Source organism: Platalea leucorodia, assembly GCF_965183815.1.
Source record: "Platalea leucorodia genome assembly, chromosome: 6".
Classification (NCBI taxonomy): Eukaryota; Metazoa; Chordata; class Aves; order Pelecaniformes; family Threskiornithidae; genus Platalea; species Platalea leucorodia.
Genome location: NC_138828.1, coordinates 56373977 through 56394060, shown reverse-complemented (window position 1 = coordinate 56394060; position 20084 = coordinate 56373977). Strand labels below are relative to the sequence as shown.

General features: G+C 42.1%; 1 protein-coding gene across 2 annotated transcripts in view; it reads right to left on the bottom strand.

Annotated features, from left to right (window-relative positions):
• CHIC2 (cysteine rich hydrophobic domain 2) overlaps positions 1-12785 on the bottom strand; it is a 32047-nt gene extending 19262 nt beyond the window's left edge. The window contains exons 1-4 of one of the 2 annotated variants that reach the window (XM_082315722.1): positions 12494-12785; positions 5099-5153; positions 4789-4944; positions 405-1588 (exon numbers count right to left, since the gene is read on the bottom strand). In XM_082315722.1, the coding sequence (XP_082171848.1) occupies positions 1472-1588; positions 4789-4944; positions 5099-5153; positions 12494-12612 (447 nt within the window). In that variant the 5' untranslated portion in view covers positions 12613-12785 and the 3' untranslated portion in view covers positions 405-1471. Of the gene's footprint in view, positions 1-404; positions 1589-4788; positions 4945-5098; positions 5154-12493 lie in introns of those variants that run through there. The other variant, XM_082315721.1, reaches the window with a different exon arrangement.
• Between the last annotated feature and the right edge of the window lie 7299 nt (positions 12786-20084).

The window sequence follows — 20084 nt, the reverse complement described above, 5'->3', positions numbered from 1 at the left end:
GAAATTATTTATCCTATTTACATACCAGGAACTACAGCATTTAGTTAATACTGAAAATGAGTGTCAATTCATTTGAGAAAGTGGCTTCAAATGGGCACCTCAGCCTGTAATGCTTTTTGAATTCTAATTCACTATGTCATTCTTTTTATTTAAAGGACAATAACTTAAAGACTTAATGTTCATTTGCACAATCTGGAACTTGTCCCAGAAAGGATGGTACAATCCATGAGTAAAACTGCTGAAGATCATTGACGATCTAGATCTGCAAATGAGGGACTGTATTTCCTGTAATTTTCTTGCAGCTTTTATTCATTAAAATCAAATCAAGACCACATGAAAGGAGAGAGGCAGTAAGATATTGAATCAAATTAAACATTTATTCTACTGGTGAAGAGTACCAGGCTTTTTCTCAAATACCTCAATGCAAAAGAAGAAAGGAAACAATACTGTACAAAGACTTCCAAAACTAGTGCTGAACAAAGCACTGAAAAGAAAAATACAGTGAAGGGAAAGCTTTCATTGCATGGAAATGCATTAAAGTGATATAATTAACAATTACGTTTACAAATGTCTGTGACCTAATAAATTCGTAGTTTGAAGCACCTGCTGATTTGCGGAGACAAACCCAGAACTTATTTTTCACTGCACAAAAATAAGCATATATTCCCATTATACACAAACTTTCAATAATTGTCTGTAATTTCAAAAATCATATTTACATTTGTGATAACATTCCCATGTTAGAATTTAAGAAGTCAATGAAAGGCAGTAAAAATACAGAATACAGAGAAAGATTAAGAGATTTATTGTAACTTCACAAACTCTGAAGCTGCAGCTTTCATTTTGTCTGCATGAACCTTAAAATGTTTACCTGAAAAAGAGCTGCAAGTACACCAGCAATTTAAGAACATGGTAGATTGATTCAGCGTCATTAAAATAGGCATTTCTTAATCCGTCATTCCGAGAAAAATTACTCTTCTGTATTAAAAGTAAGCCATTGTATAGTTGAAACTGTTGTTTCATTTAATAAAATCCTTAACTTGAGAAACACTCCCACTTGTTAGCTCACTGTGTATGCAATTCAACAAAACAAATTTGTTAGTCTTCTATTTCAGTAGGAAAGGGCAAAGATGAAGGCTGGTACATTTTTATTGTGCAATTAAAACATGTTCTACACAAATTTCAATTCTACATGGGAACACTCCCATCCTGCTTTCAGAAATGAAACCCTCTAATTATATGGTCTTGGGAGTCTTTTGTGATCACTGCAGCAAAGGGTGTAACACAGGCCAGTTCTAAGTAACTGTCCTTTCACTAAGAACCACTTGGGACAGGGCTGAATTAGCAAAGCTCTCTGGGCAACACTTCTCAGACAAGTGCAGGTACTGTAAAATAAGTAATTTTTTATTTATTGTTCATTTGTTATAATTGTTTTACATTATGACTGTCAGTGGGAAAGAATCCGTTGTATCTAAAAGCTGAAGGGAAGAAACAGGTACATGTCATTCTGGATCCCTGTTTCCTCAAGAAGTGAATCCTGGCTGTTGTGACTATTCCTATGGCTGGAGTCTGTCCAGTGAAAGGAGATCTGAAGAAGTCAAGGCATGGAAGATCATTTGATCAACACAACCCTCTTCCAAGACACAGTAAAGTCAGAGACGAGCAGTACAAGAGTTCAAATATAAGTGATGACTTCACACTGAGTACATTAGTTTGCTATGTATCAGCAAAACTGGGGCACTAGCAGCAAACCAAAAGAGTCTATAAATTATTTTTAGTGGAAGAATATGAAGTTGCTTCTTGTCACAGTTCTACTGGAATCTACTGAGCAAATTACAGATTGGAACCTAGATGAACCAGGTTGTATTTACAACTGCTGTGAATTTGCTGTGCAGCTCCAGGTAATTCACATCATGCACTGTCTCTCACTTTCCCCACTTCTAGGAAAATACATACGATTAGTCGTAGCACTTTGACATAAACTGATGGAAAGTCATAGAATCATAGAATCGTTCGCCTCAATGTCCCGCATAAAAGAAAAATCTTATAAGCTCGTGGATGCAATTCAGTACCAAGATCTTAAAGGGTACAAAACCTGTAATTCCAGGTAAGAGGGATTTAAAGGATTTAAATCACTTTGTACTTTCCTGATCTGGGTCTACCAAGAAATAAAGTTCAATCCAAATAAAGCAACTCAAGTGGCAGTAACTTTGCACTGCTCTTCTGTGAGTAGTAGCCCCGACTGGAACCATTACAAACTCTTCTCCTTGTTTCCTATACTAGAATTTGCAAATATGTCCTTGAAAATGTTCCACAGCTTTCCTCCTTACCTCCTCTACCAGGAAAAAAAAAAAAAAAAAAATCTTTCCCAACCAGATCCAGGATTAAGAGTTCTAGTTTGGGAAAGCATGCTTCTCCCTTTCAGTTTGTCTTTAACAACAAAAGTTAATTAATTATTCTCTATATTATACTCTCCAGATGCCCAACAGACACCAAGTTCTGGGTTCTCTGTCTGACAGACAACGCTCTAAGCAGATATCCATTTGCTGAGCTGCTGACATGGACAAATGATGTTGCCACAAGATCTGAAGTCTCCAGATTGACTTAAATGATTTTCATTCCAGAGGAATAATCAAACTGCCTAAACACAGGTATTCAGTGCCATCGGTGTCTAGCACCACTGTGCCATCCACAGTGGCACAAGATGCTGTGTTTACACAGCTGAGTCCTAACCTCAGTTTCACTAATGCTGGACATCCAAGCTTGAGCCTGAGTCACCCAATCTTAAGTGCAGGAAAAGGTGCAAAGGTCCTTAAATGTCTCCTGGTACCAGCTTTAACAGGAAAAATGGAACATTTACTGACAGTCTGGGCCATACCTCTAGGATGACTTCTGGAACTTCAACTGCAAGTTTCTGTCCTTGCTCCTGCTGTTCATTGTCTTTCTGAGACTCTTCTGTCTTTATGCAGTCTGTATATTACAGCAACAATTACACCACTAACCTCCTTCCAGCCTCCTCTGAACAGAGTATCCACAGGGTTGGTTTGGTGTTTGGTTTTTTTTGTTGGTTCCCCCCCCCCAAGATTTATTCTTTTGGAAGGGAGCTTACCTTAACTCCTATCCCATGCAAACTTCAACGGAAGCACTTCTCTAACTTGCTTTACCAGGTTCCCACACAGAACCTCCTTCTTCAGCTTCAAACTCTGTTTTCTGGCCCCAGCTGCTACAAGCCCTTGCTTTTTTTCTGACTTTGTTCAACAATGTATAAAAAGTTGATTATTTGTGACTTCTGGTAATAGATTAAGAGGCCCCAGTTTAGATGATGAGTGCTTGTGGCATCAGCCCCTACCATGTTACATCCTGCTATTATTTCCAGCTACAACAGCATGTTATGTGAGAAAAATGGGTCAAACTAAAGAGCACCAGAAGCTTTCTCCTGTAGAAGTTAAACACGGACAGTAGCAATGCAAGCTTCCCTTGCATTTGTAACGAACAGGGCTAGGCCTAGAATGGTAAAGGTAGACTTCTCTGCAAGCTAGTTAAGTCACCAACTTATCTGTTGAAGCAATCAGCAAATTCTAGTTTCTTGTAACAGACTTTCAGGATATGGATATACGATCATGCTACCGGAGACTTACTAGTTTGTGACAGCTTCAAGACAGAAAACCTAGGGTTTGATATAAGTCACACTGATGCCAACATTTTAATTTTTTTCCTCCATGGACTCCAACGTTACCAGGAGGCTTTTCTACCTTATTTTGCATACAATTGAAAACAGCCTTAAGTAATCTCTCATAGGGACTAAGCGTTAAGATCTTAACACAGAAAGTTAGATGATACAAAAATGGGTACAGGTTTTGTTATGATCAGTGTTCATCCTATAAATATATTTTTTAGAATGCCTTGATTTACTGACCCTGTAAAAGGAGGACTTTGATAAAGAAAATCATGATGATGTTCAGTGTACTGAATTGTACACAATTTGTAGCATTAAGAGGTATTACACAAGAGAATATACACAAGCCTTGCCATGAAATGGAATGATGAACAGCACTAATAGTGAGGAGAGGGTGAGGAAGCACAGAAACTTCTTGCAAAGTAGTCAAATAGGACTAGCCAAATACAATTTTTACACACATGAAAACAGAAGAGATAGGAGGGTAGCCTAATTAACTGCACTGAGGGAAAGGAAGTTAAAAACAGGCACGTGCAATGAGCTTCTGTTGTGAACAATACATTAAATGCCAAGTGTACACAGACAAAACACTACTTTCTAGTTCCTAATGTGTTAAAAAAAAAAAAAACCCTTACTCATCTACAGGTTGGAAGGAAAAGCCAAAAAGAAAAATCAATTATCTTTAAAAAAATTGACTTTTTAAACAAAAATGTATGGCTATTTGGGCCACAGTGGAATCAGAAGCTCCTCAAAACAAACTGCCACTCAATCACTGCCAAATTCTGATAATCCCAAACAGTGTACCACAGAGAAGATGAAGCTATTAAAAAAGTATGTTGAAAGTTACTTCAATAACAATAAGTGCTGTACAGTACATGGTTCTAGCAGAGACATTCAGCTATACTACCACTCATTGAGTCATAAGCTCAAAGTTCTGACTCGTGTCTGTTGTCACTTTAACTAGTATGACAGACAACTGATACCAAAATATATGAAATCAAACTGATTTAAGTACGTTCTAGCATGCAGTTTTTAAAGGTGGGGGAGGAAAAAAAAAAAGAGAACAAACCCAGTACAACTCTATTAAAAATTATATGAATAGTTCAACTTACTCTTTTACTGAGGCAGATAACTGGCCACATACTACAACCTAAAGTGCAGCAGCAGCAAAGGCATCCACATAGTAGCCATCGTACATTAACTGGAAGGTTCTTCTTAAGACAACTGTTAACTCTGCTGATGCTGGCTTTAAATTCTTCGGGTGCAACCTACAAGGAAAAAAAAAAACAAACAAACAACAAAAAGCCAAACTAGTACCATGGCAGTGTGATTTATTATTCTTACATTAGTCTACACCTGGAACTCTTGTTTTTGTACTAAAATGTTAAGTCTAACTCCAAATTCCTGTTCACAGATACTTACCTTTCCAGTTAAAGATGAAGGAAATTCTGCTTCAAATTTGTTGCTTAGTCCAAACCTGCAAAAACAAAATGAAGATCATACCAAAATTATAAATAACCCCAATCCATGCCACAAGTTACAAGCACCTCATAATACTCTCACGGTTCGTATCACAAGAGCATTAATTTCAGGAAAAAATAGTTGTTGTTAAAAGTAATTCCTAAAATTATCCTAACAGACAAAAGTACACCATTGTACACAGTTTGAAATCCATCTTGCCTATAGTCTCTTCTTAAAGTTCTATTGATACTGTTGACTCTTCCCCAAACTCAGCAAAATCTTTACAAGCAATAGCGGCAAGCATGAAAAATGAAGAGAAGTACTTAAGGGGAGAGGGGAAGTACATTAAGGCCACAGTTTGAATTACCCCCCTCCTCCACCAGTTCAGATGTATCTTGAAGAAAAGCTCATCCAGTGCTATTCCACTCAGGCCGTGCTAAATGACTGTTCTAAGCATAAAAATGCAATCAATATCAGCTTGTTTATTCAGAAAAAAATACACTAATAAGTTTCAGAACACAAAATACTACCTAACAAAACATGATTTAAATGATAACTAACTTGAAAGAAACATACCAATTATGAATGTAAAACTATGAAGCAGTTTGAGATGAGTTGGAATTATTGACTATGCTGGGTTTCAGAAGATCTAAAGATCAGAAAAGTTCCACCCTGTCTATAAAAAAAAATGTTTTCCATCTTACAGTTGGCTGGTTGGGTTCATGAATTGATGAACCTCAAAGAAAATCTGAATATTTTCTGGCATCTGGTCTGGGCAATAACTTCTAAACACAGTCTAACAAAGTCATTAATAAAACTGTATGACTGGCTACTAGTTTGGGAAACAGCAGTCAATGTAAGATTTAAGCTGTAATTAATAACCTTCTGAATATAAACCAAAGCAGTCTTACTATCAGATACTACAAGCAACACAAATCAGAAATTAAACTGCTCAAGACTTGAATATTGGCAGCAAGACCTATCACATATTGCTCAGTTGTACGCAGAAAAGCTTACCTGAGCCTTGATAGTTGAAGATTTTAAAGACATAATTTGCTTTGACAATATGTTTATTGAGCAGCTACGTATTTTTCAGGGCTTTGTTTTTTGTTTGTTTGGGGGTTTTTTGGGTTTTTTTGTTTGTTTTGTTTTTTGTTTTTTTCCTTACTGAACTGAATGATCTGCATGCCAATGGAGAACTTTGTCCAAGTAATCAAATGGGCAGTTAAGTGCTGTACCTATGGTGAGCTACTGTGGAAGGGCCTCACAAAACCCAGTGGACAAAAGGTGACAGATGAGCTTCTGTGTAGATAAATAAAAGGTGGTGAATCTTGGGAAAGCTAAACTATGCTTATGTGACATTCAACTAAAGTTTGGCAGCTAGAGCTCACGAGAGAGATTTTTTATCACCACTCACAATTCTCTTAAACATCAACTCAGTGCAAGCAGCAGCCACCAGAAATAGCAATAAAATACTGGGCACCACTAGGAAGGTGATTAAGAACAACACAGAGGGCATCATTTTGACTCTCCATAAAACCCTCGTATAGCCACATATTCAGTACTGGGTGCGGTTCTGGCATCCACATTTCATGGAGGACTTGGAGTTAAGAGAAAGCATAGAGAAGGAAGACTATTACAATTAAAGGAATAAAGCAGCTGCCCTAGGAGACTAACAAGGCTGACACTAACTTGGAAAAGAGATGGCTGAGGGGGATATATGATCAAAGTGCAAAGATTCAGGAAGGTAATGGATAAGGTGAATGATTAACTGTTAATCACGGAATCCCACAACTGAGGGCACTCACTGAAACTAGTTGGAGATTGGTTTAAAACAGATAAAAGAAAGTGCTTCTTTAAGCTGCAAATAGCAAACTTCTGGGTTTGTTCCCACTTCAGATTAGTGATGCAGACTGTGCCAACAGATTTGAAGATAGATTACACAAGTTCCCTTACCAACAGACACTAAACAAAAGATGATGTTGAAGTATACATCACTTCACACAACTGCAGATCCCGGAGAGCACAAGGAGAATGGACACCAGGAACAGCTCAACTTGCATTCAACCCATCAGTAGCAATGCCTGTTGCCACAGTTTGCAACAGCACGCTGGGCTAGACAGTTTATGAATTTGATGCTGTAGGTGAGTTTTACATATGGTCTTAAGGAAAAGTAAACAAGTCATCTCCCTATCATTGGCTACAGGCAGTAGAATCATAGAAACGTAGAACGATTCGGTTTGGAAGGGACCAAAGATCATCTAGTTCAACCCCCCTGTCAATAGATCAGGTTGCTCAAAGCCCCGTCCAACCAGACCTTGAACACTTCCAATAATGGGGGATCCACAACTTCTCTGGGCAACCTGTTCCAGTGGCTCACCACCCTTACTGTAAAAAACGTCTTCCTTACATCCAACCCAAATCTACCCTTTCCCAGTTTAAAATCATTGCCCCTTGTCCTGTCACTACAGGCCCTGGTAAAAAGTCTTTCTCCATCTTTCTTATAAGCCTCCTTCATATATTGAAAGGCTGCAATAAGGTCTCCGCGGAGACCTTACTTACACATAAGTTACCTAGCATATTTGAGTATTTGTAATTAGAATAGTAGCTCTGCAACTCCTACAAAATCCCTCAAAACTGGTGAAGTAACAAATGAAAATTGCTAACCAGAGAAATATGTGGCAAGTTTACCACTTCAACACGGAACAAAGAAAACCCACACTTACTGGAAACATACCTCTACCATTGAAAATCCTGTTGAATACTCCATAACAGGAGTGACAGGAGGACCATCCACCCTTTCCCCAAAATCCTGAGTGAAACCAAGTGCTGAGGCAAAAGTTATGTAAATGCCAGAAAGAAGTGTCATGCTCTACCAGTTAAGCTACTTAACATTGACAGTAGGTTGAAGTGGAAACCAAAGCCTGAAAAAATCCTTGGATCCATTTCATAAGCAGCCAAGCCTGGGGAAGGACTCCAAGCTCCAGACACTCAGCTGCCATCAGAAGTCTCAAAACTAAAAGGTAACACCACTTTACTATATAATTCATCAAATCAGACAGATGTCTAAAGAGATGTCTCTTCAAAGAATGATCTTCATGTACTTGATGCTTCAACATCCAGAAGAGATTTACTATGAATAATGGAATTAAATATAAATTTGAGCAATAAGGGAGTGGCCAACTACAAGGATAATTCAGTCCAAAGCAGCTCTTGTTGCAAGAACTAAAACGAAGCTAAGCCCCTGAACAAGAGATGAAACAGGATTTCAGCTGTCCCTCTACCCAGAATACTAGGGAAGCCTTTTACTCTGGGCATGAGCAGGTAAGTCAAAGGCACAAGGAAGTCTCCTTGCTCTCAGTTAAGTGGGAAAGCCCTGCTCAGTCTCATGCTGAAGACTGGCTGGGAAATCAGCAGGACAGAAACAAGGCTTTTTTTTGTGAATGCATGACCCAAAAGTATTCAAACACAAGCAAATATTCATAGAGATTGCAAAAGCCATGCCTGACAAAGACAACCTTATTGGAAAAGCTCTAGAGGTATCTGAATTTACAAACGCGTTGAGGCAGAGTGAGGGACAGAGACTTCTGACCAATACAGTTACATTTTCCTGAAGTTATAAGCAAATGAGACTGAGACTCCGTACTCGAGGCTTGTGGCAATGTTAAATACATGGTGGGGCAGCGAAACTGAAACATCAAAGCTAACTCAACCAGCTACCAACATCATTCTGAGCTTTCTATGTTAGTTTTGTCACCATACGCAGGTAGTAAAAAAGGGTGACTCCATACATTAAAAGCTTTGGTAATTCTGTAATATCAGAATTATCATTCTTGACTGCATGCTGCAATTTGGAAATTAAAATATTAGAAACTCCACAGAACACTACTACACGTTCACTGTAAAGACATAACAGCTCTGACAAAAAAGCAGCAAAAAGCATCTTACAATCAAACACTGGAAATCAGTATTTTGGAGATGCATTCCCTCAGACAGCTGTCCTCATACAGCACTAGATTTCCTTTGTACAATACTCCATCTTCAGTGACACGTACTCTTCTCTGCTTGCTCTACGCCTTTCCCATTCTACATCATGTCTTCAACAGATCCACGCTCACCTCACGCATGAATACCTTCTTTAACCTTCCTGGAACCTAAAAAAGTGTTTCTTGAACATGACTCTGCTTGAAAGGTTCAGCTGAGTTCCTGCCCTTGTGTACAGTGGAGAAAGAAATGGTGAGAGGCGGAAACTTCAACGTACGGAATTTTACAGTATAGGACACAGCCAACCTGCAACCTTTTCCCAGCTTGCAGCTCAGATCTTCCTAACACATAAAACTGACACACGCTATCCTCTTCCTCTTTGTCCTCTCTTATGGAGACACTAAACCATTTTTTCATTGCTTTCAACCATACTCTTTATTTCTGTGTGTTCACAACGCTTAAAAAATAAATATATGTTCCACAAATCCTAACACTCTCCATCCACAATTCTCACATAGCCGTTTTCATTCATATGTCCTTGAGACAGAGTAAGGTTCAAAAATATATAGACAGACTTAAGTTTAATATTAAAGAAACTGACTTGAGTGACAATGTATTTTGTGAGGTTTTTTTCCCCCTCCAAACAGTTATCTTGCATCAACACACAATGCATTAAGATGACAAACAGCACAGAAAGGCATTCACTAGCACATCACAACGGCTCTCCATCATTCTGGCACTGCAAAAGACTAATAAATCCAATATTACTAGCTAATAAAGTCTGGTATATACAAGGCACGTAAGTCTCAACTGGTCGAGGAACAGGAAAGCACAGGCAGTCACTGAAAAACAGAATCAGACACAATCACAAATATTCTCTTCGCGATTTCAAACTCACCACGTACCTCTCTTTCCACCCTTAATACAATTTTAGAAACAGGTATGAAATACCTTGGACTTTCAATTCAGTTGTAAGTTCTATATTTTCTCAGCTTTCAAGTTTCTTGCCATTAGAAGAGATCACCTCAAGTTATTAGAAACCAGGTCAAATATTACCTCTGACTACCAAGCTATCTAAATTCTTCTGGTGTGAAAACAGTTTAACTGAGTATTTAAAAAACAATGTTTAAAAAAAAAAAAACATGCTCCAAACAGTGAGTTTAGATGAAAACTCTTAGTGCTAACCAAAAGCCTCACACCCTGAAAGGCAAGGCCTTCATATGTTTTATTTGGATAACATTTACCTGCTTTCTTTTAATTACTTTTAACTACTCAGCTTAGAAAGGACTCTCACACACTTCCATTGTCTGTTGGATGAAATCAAGCAATAGTAAATGTCTTTCTGACATTAATCTGTAGTCATGGAAATTACATCTTTCAAACTCAACATTATGACTTCTATGTAAGATCAGAGAGGATATGACAATAGACTATGAAAAGAGAGCTTCTGTTTAAATACACACACAGCAGAAGCAGTCAGCAACTCTTTAAACTGCAGAGCCAGGGACAGATCAATCCAGTATTTGCTTAACTGCTGATAATTTTTGTCAGACCTTCAAAACGCATACATGGTTTTATACCAGGCAAGACTAATTCATTATATGCGTAGGACTTGACCTATTCCTTAAATCCACCCAGTGAATGTTCTGACAGTGATCTAACTTTTAATAATAAGCTTCTCGATCCATGACAAAAAAAAGTTATAGGCTGTACAAAGGTCAAAGTGGCTGATGCTATTTAGTGAACTTGTTCACACCTGGCACGATAAGGAAAGTAGATGAAGATCAATTGCCTAATTTTGGAGGTACATGTTCATATTCCATTGCTCATGCAAAACGTAAAGAACAAATACTTTAAGGAAGATCTTAAAGTAATAATGAGGTAGCGACCATTAATGAACAATTAATGAGGCATCCATCCGTCTTCAACCACAACACCCTTACTAGTCACGGACACGCTACACAAGCTTCCTCACAATTCCACTAACGGGCCTTGACCTTGTCTCGCACAACTTGCCTTCCAGTATTGGAGAAGAAACCAGTGTTTGCCTCCATTTCAGTTCTTTATACTTTTGCATTTGCTAATATGAAAACTACCCAATTGTGGTTTTGCTCTGTTTACCAGAAACAGGCTAAGGCTACCAGCTTATTTTCAGAGAAGTCATTGGATGGTAATAACTTTTGTTCATACTAAAGAGAGTCATACACTGAACAACTTTGGCTACATCCTCCTGTCCCTTTACGGGGCCTCCTCAGCCTCCTGCCCATCCACGTCCCTCCAAACCTCTCTCAGTCTATCGCGTCTTACTTCCTGTTTTTAACCAGACAGCAAACTGTACTGCCCAGCTGTTAGTATCACTTAATACAAGCAAATATTAAAGCAGTAATGTACCAAAGTGCCACAAAACTACTCTAAATTTAACCCCAGATTTTTGGACAGGTCAGTACCTGAAAAAAATGAGTAGAGTTCATGGGACTCAGAGCAACAGACCACAATACCTTCAACTTTTATGCTTCTATTACAAGCCTAGTCCTACTGAACAGTGAATACTAAAAGTTTGCACTGCTGCGTTTTGTGTCCAGGTTGACATTCAGCCTCTGAAACTGTACATCATAACTAACAACAACTACACTTCAGTAGAGTGAGCTTGACAGAACTGACTGAAGGAAAGATACCCTCATCTGTTACATTACGGAGAAGTACTACACCAACTCATGGTCACTTGCTGTTAGATCGTCAGATACTAAACATTCACAAAACAAAACGCACAGTCACTCCCACGTTAAACACTGCGAAACAACACATATCAATCACAACTCAACATGATTTTACATGTACCTATCTGACTCACGGATGCCTTTTCTTTCCTAAAAGTCCTCAGAGCTATATTAGCGGCCACAGGTTAAATGGGAGCGGGTAACAGACACATAAACAACCCTAAGCAATGGTCCAGCCGGTCATGTGCTGGCACATACCTGTTATAAGCAGGAACACAGGCACCAGGCACCTCACTTCCTGACAGCTCACCACTTTGGGCAAATACTTCACATTCCTCTGCCAGTCACAGCCCAAGCCAGCCTTCTTTCCTCAGAGCCTTGCACCCGCTTGCGAGTCCCAGGCGGCACCAGGCTGCCCGGCGGGGCCGAGGAGAGCCCTCTCGCAGCCCCACGGACGCCGGGGCGAGGGGAGGCAGGGAAGCAGTGCCGGCCCGGTGCTCCGCCCGCCCGCCTCCCCGACCTGCCCCAGGGTGCAGCCGCCGGCTCGGCGCCCCCGGCCACCGCCGCCCCCAGGCCCGGCACGCAGCCGCCCCCGTCCCGCCGCCCGGGCCTCCACCGCCCACCCCGGCCGCGCAGGCCCCGGCGCGGCCCTTACACGGTGACATGGCCGGAGCCGCGCACCACCACCGGGTCGGGGGAATACTTGAGGAGCTGCTCCTCCAGCGCCCGCTCCTCGTCCTCCTCCTCCTCGTAGATCTCGTCAAAGTCCGCCATGGCCGGGCCCGGGCGTCCGCTGAGAGAGAGGAGCCGGGGCGACGCGACGGGGCCGGCCGCGGAGGCCGGCGGGAGGGAGGGGGCCGGCGGGGACGCCCCGGTGCCCGGGCGGGCGGCGGCGGCTGAGGCAGCGGCGGCGGCGGCGGCTCCGGGCGAGGAAGCGCCCGTCACCCTCCGCGGGGGGAGGGGGCGAGCGAGGGGCGGGGCAGGAACAACAACAACAACATCCGGCCGCGGGGCCCGCCCCGCCCCCGCCCCGCCCACCCGCCGCGCGGGGCGGGGTGGGGCGGGGCGCGCGCCCGCCTCAGCGTGAGGCGGGAGGGGGGCGCGCGGGCGGCGGTTGGGCGGCGGGGGCGCGTGCTGCTCCCCTCAGGGCCCTGCCTGGCCGTGGCCCTTGGCCTGGGCCCTGCGTGGGGTGTTTTTGGTTTGTTCGAGCCGGGTGTTTTCTTTCCTCTCGTTTTAGCCTCTTTTTGGGCATCCACGAAAGCAAACAAGGGGGTTGGGGGCCTGCTGTTAGCTGAGGGGTTGCCCGTTGGGCCCTCTGGCTTAGTTCGGGGGCATGTGAGGGAAGCAGCCCCTAACCAAAGCCGGCCTGTGCAGATGAAGGCTCGTGCCAAATGTTCACATGTCCCTCAGTGCTGCCAGTGTCTGGGTCTGCCATCCCTCCGGTACCCTTTCAGCCCTGCATGGAAAGTACCACGCTGAGACTGTTGTTTGCATGGAGTGCGGAGCAGACAGAGAATGAAATTGCAGAGAAATGGCCCCTTTTAGGACTACATGTATGAAAGCTAACCAGAAAACCCTAAAAATGAATGGGACTCTTGTTCTCTCTCTGCAGTTTTGGTATTTGTCATAACCAAAACCTAAAGCAAAGGCTGGAAAATGCCAGTGTGAGCGTTAATGGCCTTAGCAACGGATGGGCCATCGGCTGTTGTGACAACAGGGGAAGGCACGCTGACATGGGATTTAGCAGTAGCAGGGTGACATTTTAAAAAGGGAGAGTAGACCTGTTTTATTTGACAGAGTGGACTAGCAGATCGTGTACTTGCAGCAGTATTTAGCGTATAGAAAATGTCAGTTATGGGGTTCAGCCCCAAACAGTCAAGAAACTGTTTGGGGCTGAATCTGCCTTTCATGAGTGTGACGAGAATTCTGCATTCTCCTTTTCTTTCCTAGTACTTTACTCCATGTATCTTAATTACAATAGCTCCTTTCTCATGTTAGATCATTTTTCCTCTGAAACCTGCAGTTCTTTTTTCCTGTCCGGTATATATACTGATCAGCTTATTTTCTGAAAGACTACGTTGCCGCTTAATCTCCATTACTCATAAAGATCCTCGCAGTGTATTTCTCAGGAATAAAGTGTATAGAAAGATGTGATGGTGCTTACTGCTCGATGTAAAACCAGGGTAGAAGCAGTGTGGTTGTGAGATAGTCCGTGACACTGTCTTTGCTGTAAAGGAAAAAAGCAGCATCTTTTACTGTCACACTAGAAAAGTGTGACAGTATTTCTGTCATGAGCCGCTTGTAACAGGTTTCGTTTCCCAAATAAGAGAGTTCTACAGAATAACACAGAATTTCCCTGAGTAATAGTTTGCTTTCATACTAGTATGCTTACACGTGGTTTTTTACCTAGTTACTGGTTTTGCATGTGTCTCACACATAGAAATTGGATTTAGCGGGACGAATGACTCATTGCTTCTGTCTAACAGTCCTGAAATTGACAAAACGGACCAAATTTAATACTGGCAAAAGCAAGAGGAAACCCACCGGTTTCAGCGAGGCCATGCTTCCGTGTGCCAGCTCGCTCTGCAGATGACTTTGGTAGCCTGCTTGTTTTCAGATGACTGTTCCACAGTAGCAGCCAGGTAATCAGAGTTAATGCTGTGCAGCACCACGCTGGAAATCTTGGAAATGACGTTGAGGGGGTGGGCTTGCCTACACATCCCCCTTGAGCCCGTGTAGCGGCGCTGCAGGGGCCGGCTATCCTGTCCGAGGTCAGAGATCCCTGTGCGGCACGGCGTGACAAGCTTGGTTAGCTCGCTTGAGGGGTTTGAGATAAGACAAGGAGACAGAAAGCCGCGGGACCCTCGATTAGTTCATTGCATCAGGTGTACATTACTTGCCTAACAAATACCCGTTCTGTGGTCTGCTGTTTCCAGCTGTTCTGTACGCGGTCGCCTTTAACAGGTGAAGAGCTGTGGCAGATGTTAAGCGGAAGTGCCCAGTTTCTAGGCTGAGGTGCCCATGACGTTTCAGCATGTGTTCTGCAGCACCTGGTGTGCTCAAAGCGCTGCGGCTGGCTGCAGCGGTGAGTGCAAGGGACTTCAGCCTATCAGACTTCTGGGGCAGGCGCTAAAACCAAAGCACACACAGCCAGCAGCCGCCTATGAAAAATTCAGTTCAAGTAACATTTTCATCATCTCACGTGGGCACTGTTAGAATCATGTTTTTCAGGCAGAAATCAGCTGCCTTAATCTTGAGATTGCTGCGTCTCTCGGTCTCATTGGCGCTGCCACCTTCAGTACTGGTCTCAGCAGTACTGGACCGCCCTGAGAAGCAGTCAGTAAACTCCCCGTTTTGTGTAGCTGGCGTCCTACCACACACTGAAGAAGGTCTTACCACCGGCCTCTCCTCCGTTCCAAGGAGTATCACGCCAGCAGTCACTCCTCCTCCGCTGCTGTCGCTTCACTGGCAGGCGCCGGACCCCCCACCAGCCGCGCGCTCCGGAGTCCGTGCCTTCACATCGCAGCGTTTGCTTGTGACTGTTCTGGGGTGTGCTCTGACCCGAGAGGGTGGGACGCCTCTCCTGTTCACGGTGTATTGTCCTTTCTCTGCGAACGGTGAGAGCCATGCCAGGCTCGTAGGGATTGTGGTTTTAAGCCACTTACTCTCTTTAAATAAAAGAGGTTAGGCCTCAAGTCCAGCCTGAAGAGCGCTGTGCTGTTGTTCCAGGTGGGAGCGCCCTCCCCAGTGAATTTGCTTGCTGCACCTGGTGGTTCAGCGGAGAACTGGTGCCACACACAACTCTGACCTGATCTGAGGTACTCGCTGTCCTCAGAGTTGCTCTGGAAGGACTGTGTACTGCAATCTAAAGGGGACTTTAAATCATTGCCACGTTTCTTTTTTCTGTAGCTCTTTATTCCAGTTCCCTCTCTTTCGCCGCCTGCTTTATTTTCCTCTCCTTTATCGTTTGTCCCTCTCCTTTTTCTGTGCATTTCTTTCCCAGCTCCCCCTTTGTCATTGCTTCTTCCCTCTGCTTCCCTCTAACAACATCTCCGTTGTCACTCGCCTCATTCTTCCCACAGTCTTTGGCTTGTTTCTCCCTGTCTTTTCCTTTGTTAATTAGTACGTTGTTGGACTTCTGAAGGAAACTTTCACGCAACAGGGCATCAAAGAACAAGCAGCAGGTGCAGGAGTAGTAACCTTGTTCTTTGAACTCCTACCACCGCTGGACAGCAAAGCAAAGCTGGCAGGAACAGCTTCCCTTTTTCTTTCCCGGATTAATTAAGAGAAGAGAGGTAGTAAGAAGGAAAACAAGAGTGGGTGGTGATAGCAAGGGGCGAGGGCAAGCGGGGAGGATAGGAGGGTAGAGAAGCCAGAGAGAGGAAGACAGAAATAACGGACTGTAACGTACATTCACGGACACCACAGAGGGAGTCTCGCAAAGCTACGGGACTGCAGCAAACCTCCAGGGATACTCACATCAGGCTGTGCTTTGCTTTTTCTGCCCCAAGGCCTCCTCTCACATCAGTCCCTTCCCTTGACACAGAGCCTCTCATCTCTGGGTTGGCTCCTCTGTCCTGCTTTCACGTCCCATTGCTCCCGCCAAGCCTGGCTAAAGTGCTACTGATAATGTAAACATTCCTGCTAATGGCATCAGTCACCACCACCCCTTGAGTTTCAACAAAACAAAATAAACCAAACCAAACCAACCCAAAACCTAAAAATGAGATTTTAGCTACAGTATTGCAGAAATGTAGAAAGGCAAAGTCAGGAACGGGTAGGTAGCTACAAATAGCATGGCAGAACTTACTGTTAGAGCCACAGGATTGCATTTGTTACTCTGACAAGTTTCGTTGCGTTGTTTCTTGCTGATTAACTGATTATTTTGCAAAACCTCTGCAAAACCACAAGTAAACTAAACAAGGTTTTCTGTGTGAAAAGCAAAGGGAAAGTCAGAGTTGTGTTGCTGACTTTATAATGCAGAATTGAGTGAGCTCTTAGAGTAAAAAGATATGTTGAATAGCTCCAATTCACTTTATTTTTTATTAGCCTTTTTTCTTCCTGTCAAGGAATTTATTTTGTTTTCCTTTTCATCCAGCTTCCTCTATTGCATTTATATGAGGTTAATGAGGAGAGTTCAAAAGATACCTCTATATAGAAAATAGTGTTTCTGAAAGAGAGTCTTTATAAGTCACAAAGTGCAGAAGGCATAGATCTCATGTAAAGAGAAAAGCAGACACTTCCTTTTCAGAATTTCCTTAACATATAAGAAAATGAAGAATAGAGTCCTTGTAGTTTCACGTCTGTTAAAACTGTGGACGGGTGCAGTTGGATACTCCTGCTCTTTCAAGGACCACATGAAAACATGTTACTGAAGGCAGAATCTCCTAATCCAAAAAGAATTTGTGATATGCTCGACTTAAAGACCTGCTTGTGTTCCGCATAACCTACAGGCAAGATAAGCTCTTGGCTGTTTTTAGGCGTGACATTGGGGTTTTTTTCTGGTAGGACTCACTGACGTAGGAAATATGAATGGTCGCTTTTTTCTTCCCTTCTCAACAGTATGAGAATCTAATATAGCAGAATCCTTGCTGCTTTTTTTTTTTTTCCCTATGATCACATCAGTGAAACAGAAACACACAAAAAGTCTCTGGTTTTCATTTTATGTGAGATGGATGTAGCATTGAAATTAATGGAGGTTTTCAATGCTGCAAGTACAAAAGCATAAAGTCTGCTAAAACCAAACATAAACAAAGTCACATAAACATACAAATGGAACAGCGAGTTCTAGTTTTCAAGACATTCTCGAAATGGCAAGTGTACAATATCAAACCTTTCTTCAGAAGATCACCTTTAAGAACAATATCTGTTGGAAGTGCTGGAAAAAAGTATCAAAGAATACTGTGGGCTGAATCCTCTGCTGTATCTGTTAGAGATGCAGATGCTGTTAGTTGGGTAAAGTTGTGGTCAACTTCTATCCGAAAAAAAAATACAAAACAAACAAGAAAGCCAGTGACAAATGGGGGGCTCTTATAGCTGCTATTGGAGTGAACAATCATACCCCCCTGAATGTCAGCGGGGATTTTAATTTAATGTCTTTATTTTTCCTTGTTTCTTTGCTTTTCCATCCTTTGATGCCTCATCTCATAGTTTATATTTATTTTGAGGACAGTTATTTTTCTCTCAGTAAATATGACTGAATGACTAAGCTGTTTACTCACCATCTTAAAGAAACAGCAAGTGACTACTTAACTACTGCAACTGAACTGCAAATCTCAAAGTCACTATAAAAAGAAGTAGCTTTTATATGAAGGAAGTGTTAAAATCAGACTTACTAATCCGTTGTTAAGATAAAATGCCTTCATGTAACATATTTTAGAGAATTAGATAACGCCTCTGTCCATTTTTGCTTGAAATATAAAGTGCCAAAGTTTTTATCCTGCTTAAAGGCAAATACCCTCTGCTATGCCACCCACACATACCCAATCTGTTGGAAAACTAGAACTATGTATTCCTTTAGGATTGAGAACATAATTCTTTGCCTGTCAGATTATTCTGACAAACTACATTATAATTACTTCCTCATTAATTGCTGTGACAAATGGTGATCTAAAGAGAACAGGGAAGGATGTCTTTCATTTAAAAACATCAAAACATGAACAATTGAGATTTCCTCTGAACACTTTAACATTCATTAATATTTGGGCATGCTAACATGTTAATTCCTATTGCATATAAGGAAGAGAGATTTCTAGCACCTGTCTCTTTCAAGTATGACATTTTTATTTCCTTTTGAACATCTTTAAAAGAACATCTTTTCTGCTTCCAAGTAGGTATTTTTCTCTCTGATAGTATGAGGCATGATCCACAAAGCATGAGAAGTTGTTTAGAGTGTGACAAAAGCACTTATAGTGGAATATATTACATTCCTAGAGCATGAGGTCCTCGAGGAAGATAAAGAACAAATAAAAATTCTAACCTCTGTGGTAAAGAATGAGAGATGGCAATAATTTGCAGCCTGAAAAGAAACTTACTTTCCTTTCAAAGCAAGAGAGATATTGGACAGCAATTGCCTCTCTTCAGGATCCAGTTCCTTCTTTGAGTTCATTTTTGGCTGCTAGCGGTCTCGCCTTGAGCATCGGGCCTGACGTAGCAGAGTGAAAATCCGTGCTTTATCCCATCACCATATAAATGCTACAGATTCTTGATGCATGTGTGAAGAAGCAGAAGAGGAAAGAGTTGCACACATGATTCCAAGGCACTTTGTGATCAGATTTGTAAATCTCATTGCAGCTTGGTTAAGACATTGGAGTAGAGTTGTTTTCTCTTTTGAAGAGACTGGAGTAGCAATTCCAACCTGCAGCAGAGAATGAAATCGGTGAAGTTTGCGTAACTGATCTGTTTGTACACAATGGACAGCTTGTACCAGAACGTCCTTGCGAGCAGGAGAACAACCTGTATAAACTCTTACCTACAAAGGAATGGGGAAGCTGCATTAGGTTTCCTTTGCCCAAGGAGTTATTAAAGTGCAATCAGATTCAGCAGACTCTGCAATTCTGCAAGGTCCCTTACGAAGCACTGCTATTTACTGCAAGATGCTGAAAGGTAGGAGACTTTGGGTCAGATCCCAGTTCTGCAACTATCTTGCTCTGGGACCTTGGACAAAATTGATTGTTTGAATCTGTACACCTTTCCCTTAGTGGGTGAATTACTGGCAGGACTCCCATTGCCTGGGAAGCTCCCAGGGTTTTTCCCACTGGGCGATACCTTAACATGTAAGTGTTGTTTCTATGTGCGCATCTAGGAAGTGTGATCATGGCTTTTATTTTTATTTCTTTGGTACCCTTGAAAGACCTTTTGTAGCTCTGGAGAATGAGCTGACCTCTTTTGTTCCCCTAGCCTGAAAAAGGTCATATTTTGTTTAACTAACCTTTGAAAACACCAGGCCAAATTCTACTCCCACTGCACCATTCAGAATAGCTGCAGAGTATCTCTGTCCTATGGCTCGGTAACTGAGAGTAGTATTTCACCCAAGCCTTTCCGTCCTCTGACTTGTAACAAGTCTGTCTCAGTATGTCTGAGAGTGCAGACAGTCATACCTCTTATACACTGTAGTGTTAATTGTATTCTAGACTTACAGGTGTTTTAATAGGAATATTAGTTCTTCGGCTCAGCTGCAGTGTAACAGAGAGACCCTGGACTGCTAAAGTGGAAATACTTGAGTCTGAGCTGCTCTTCAAGCATTG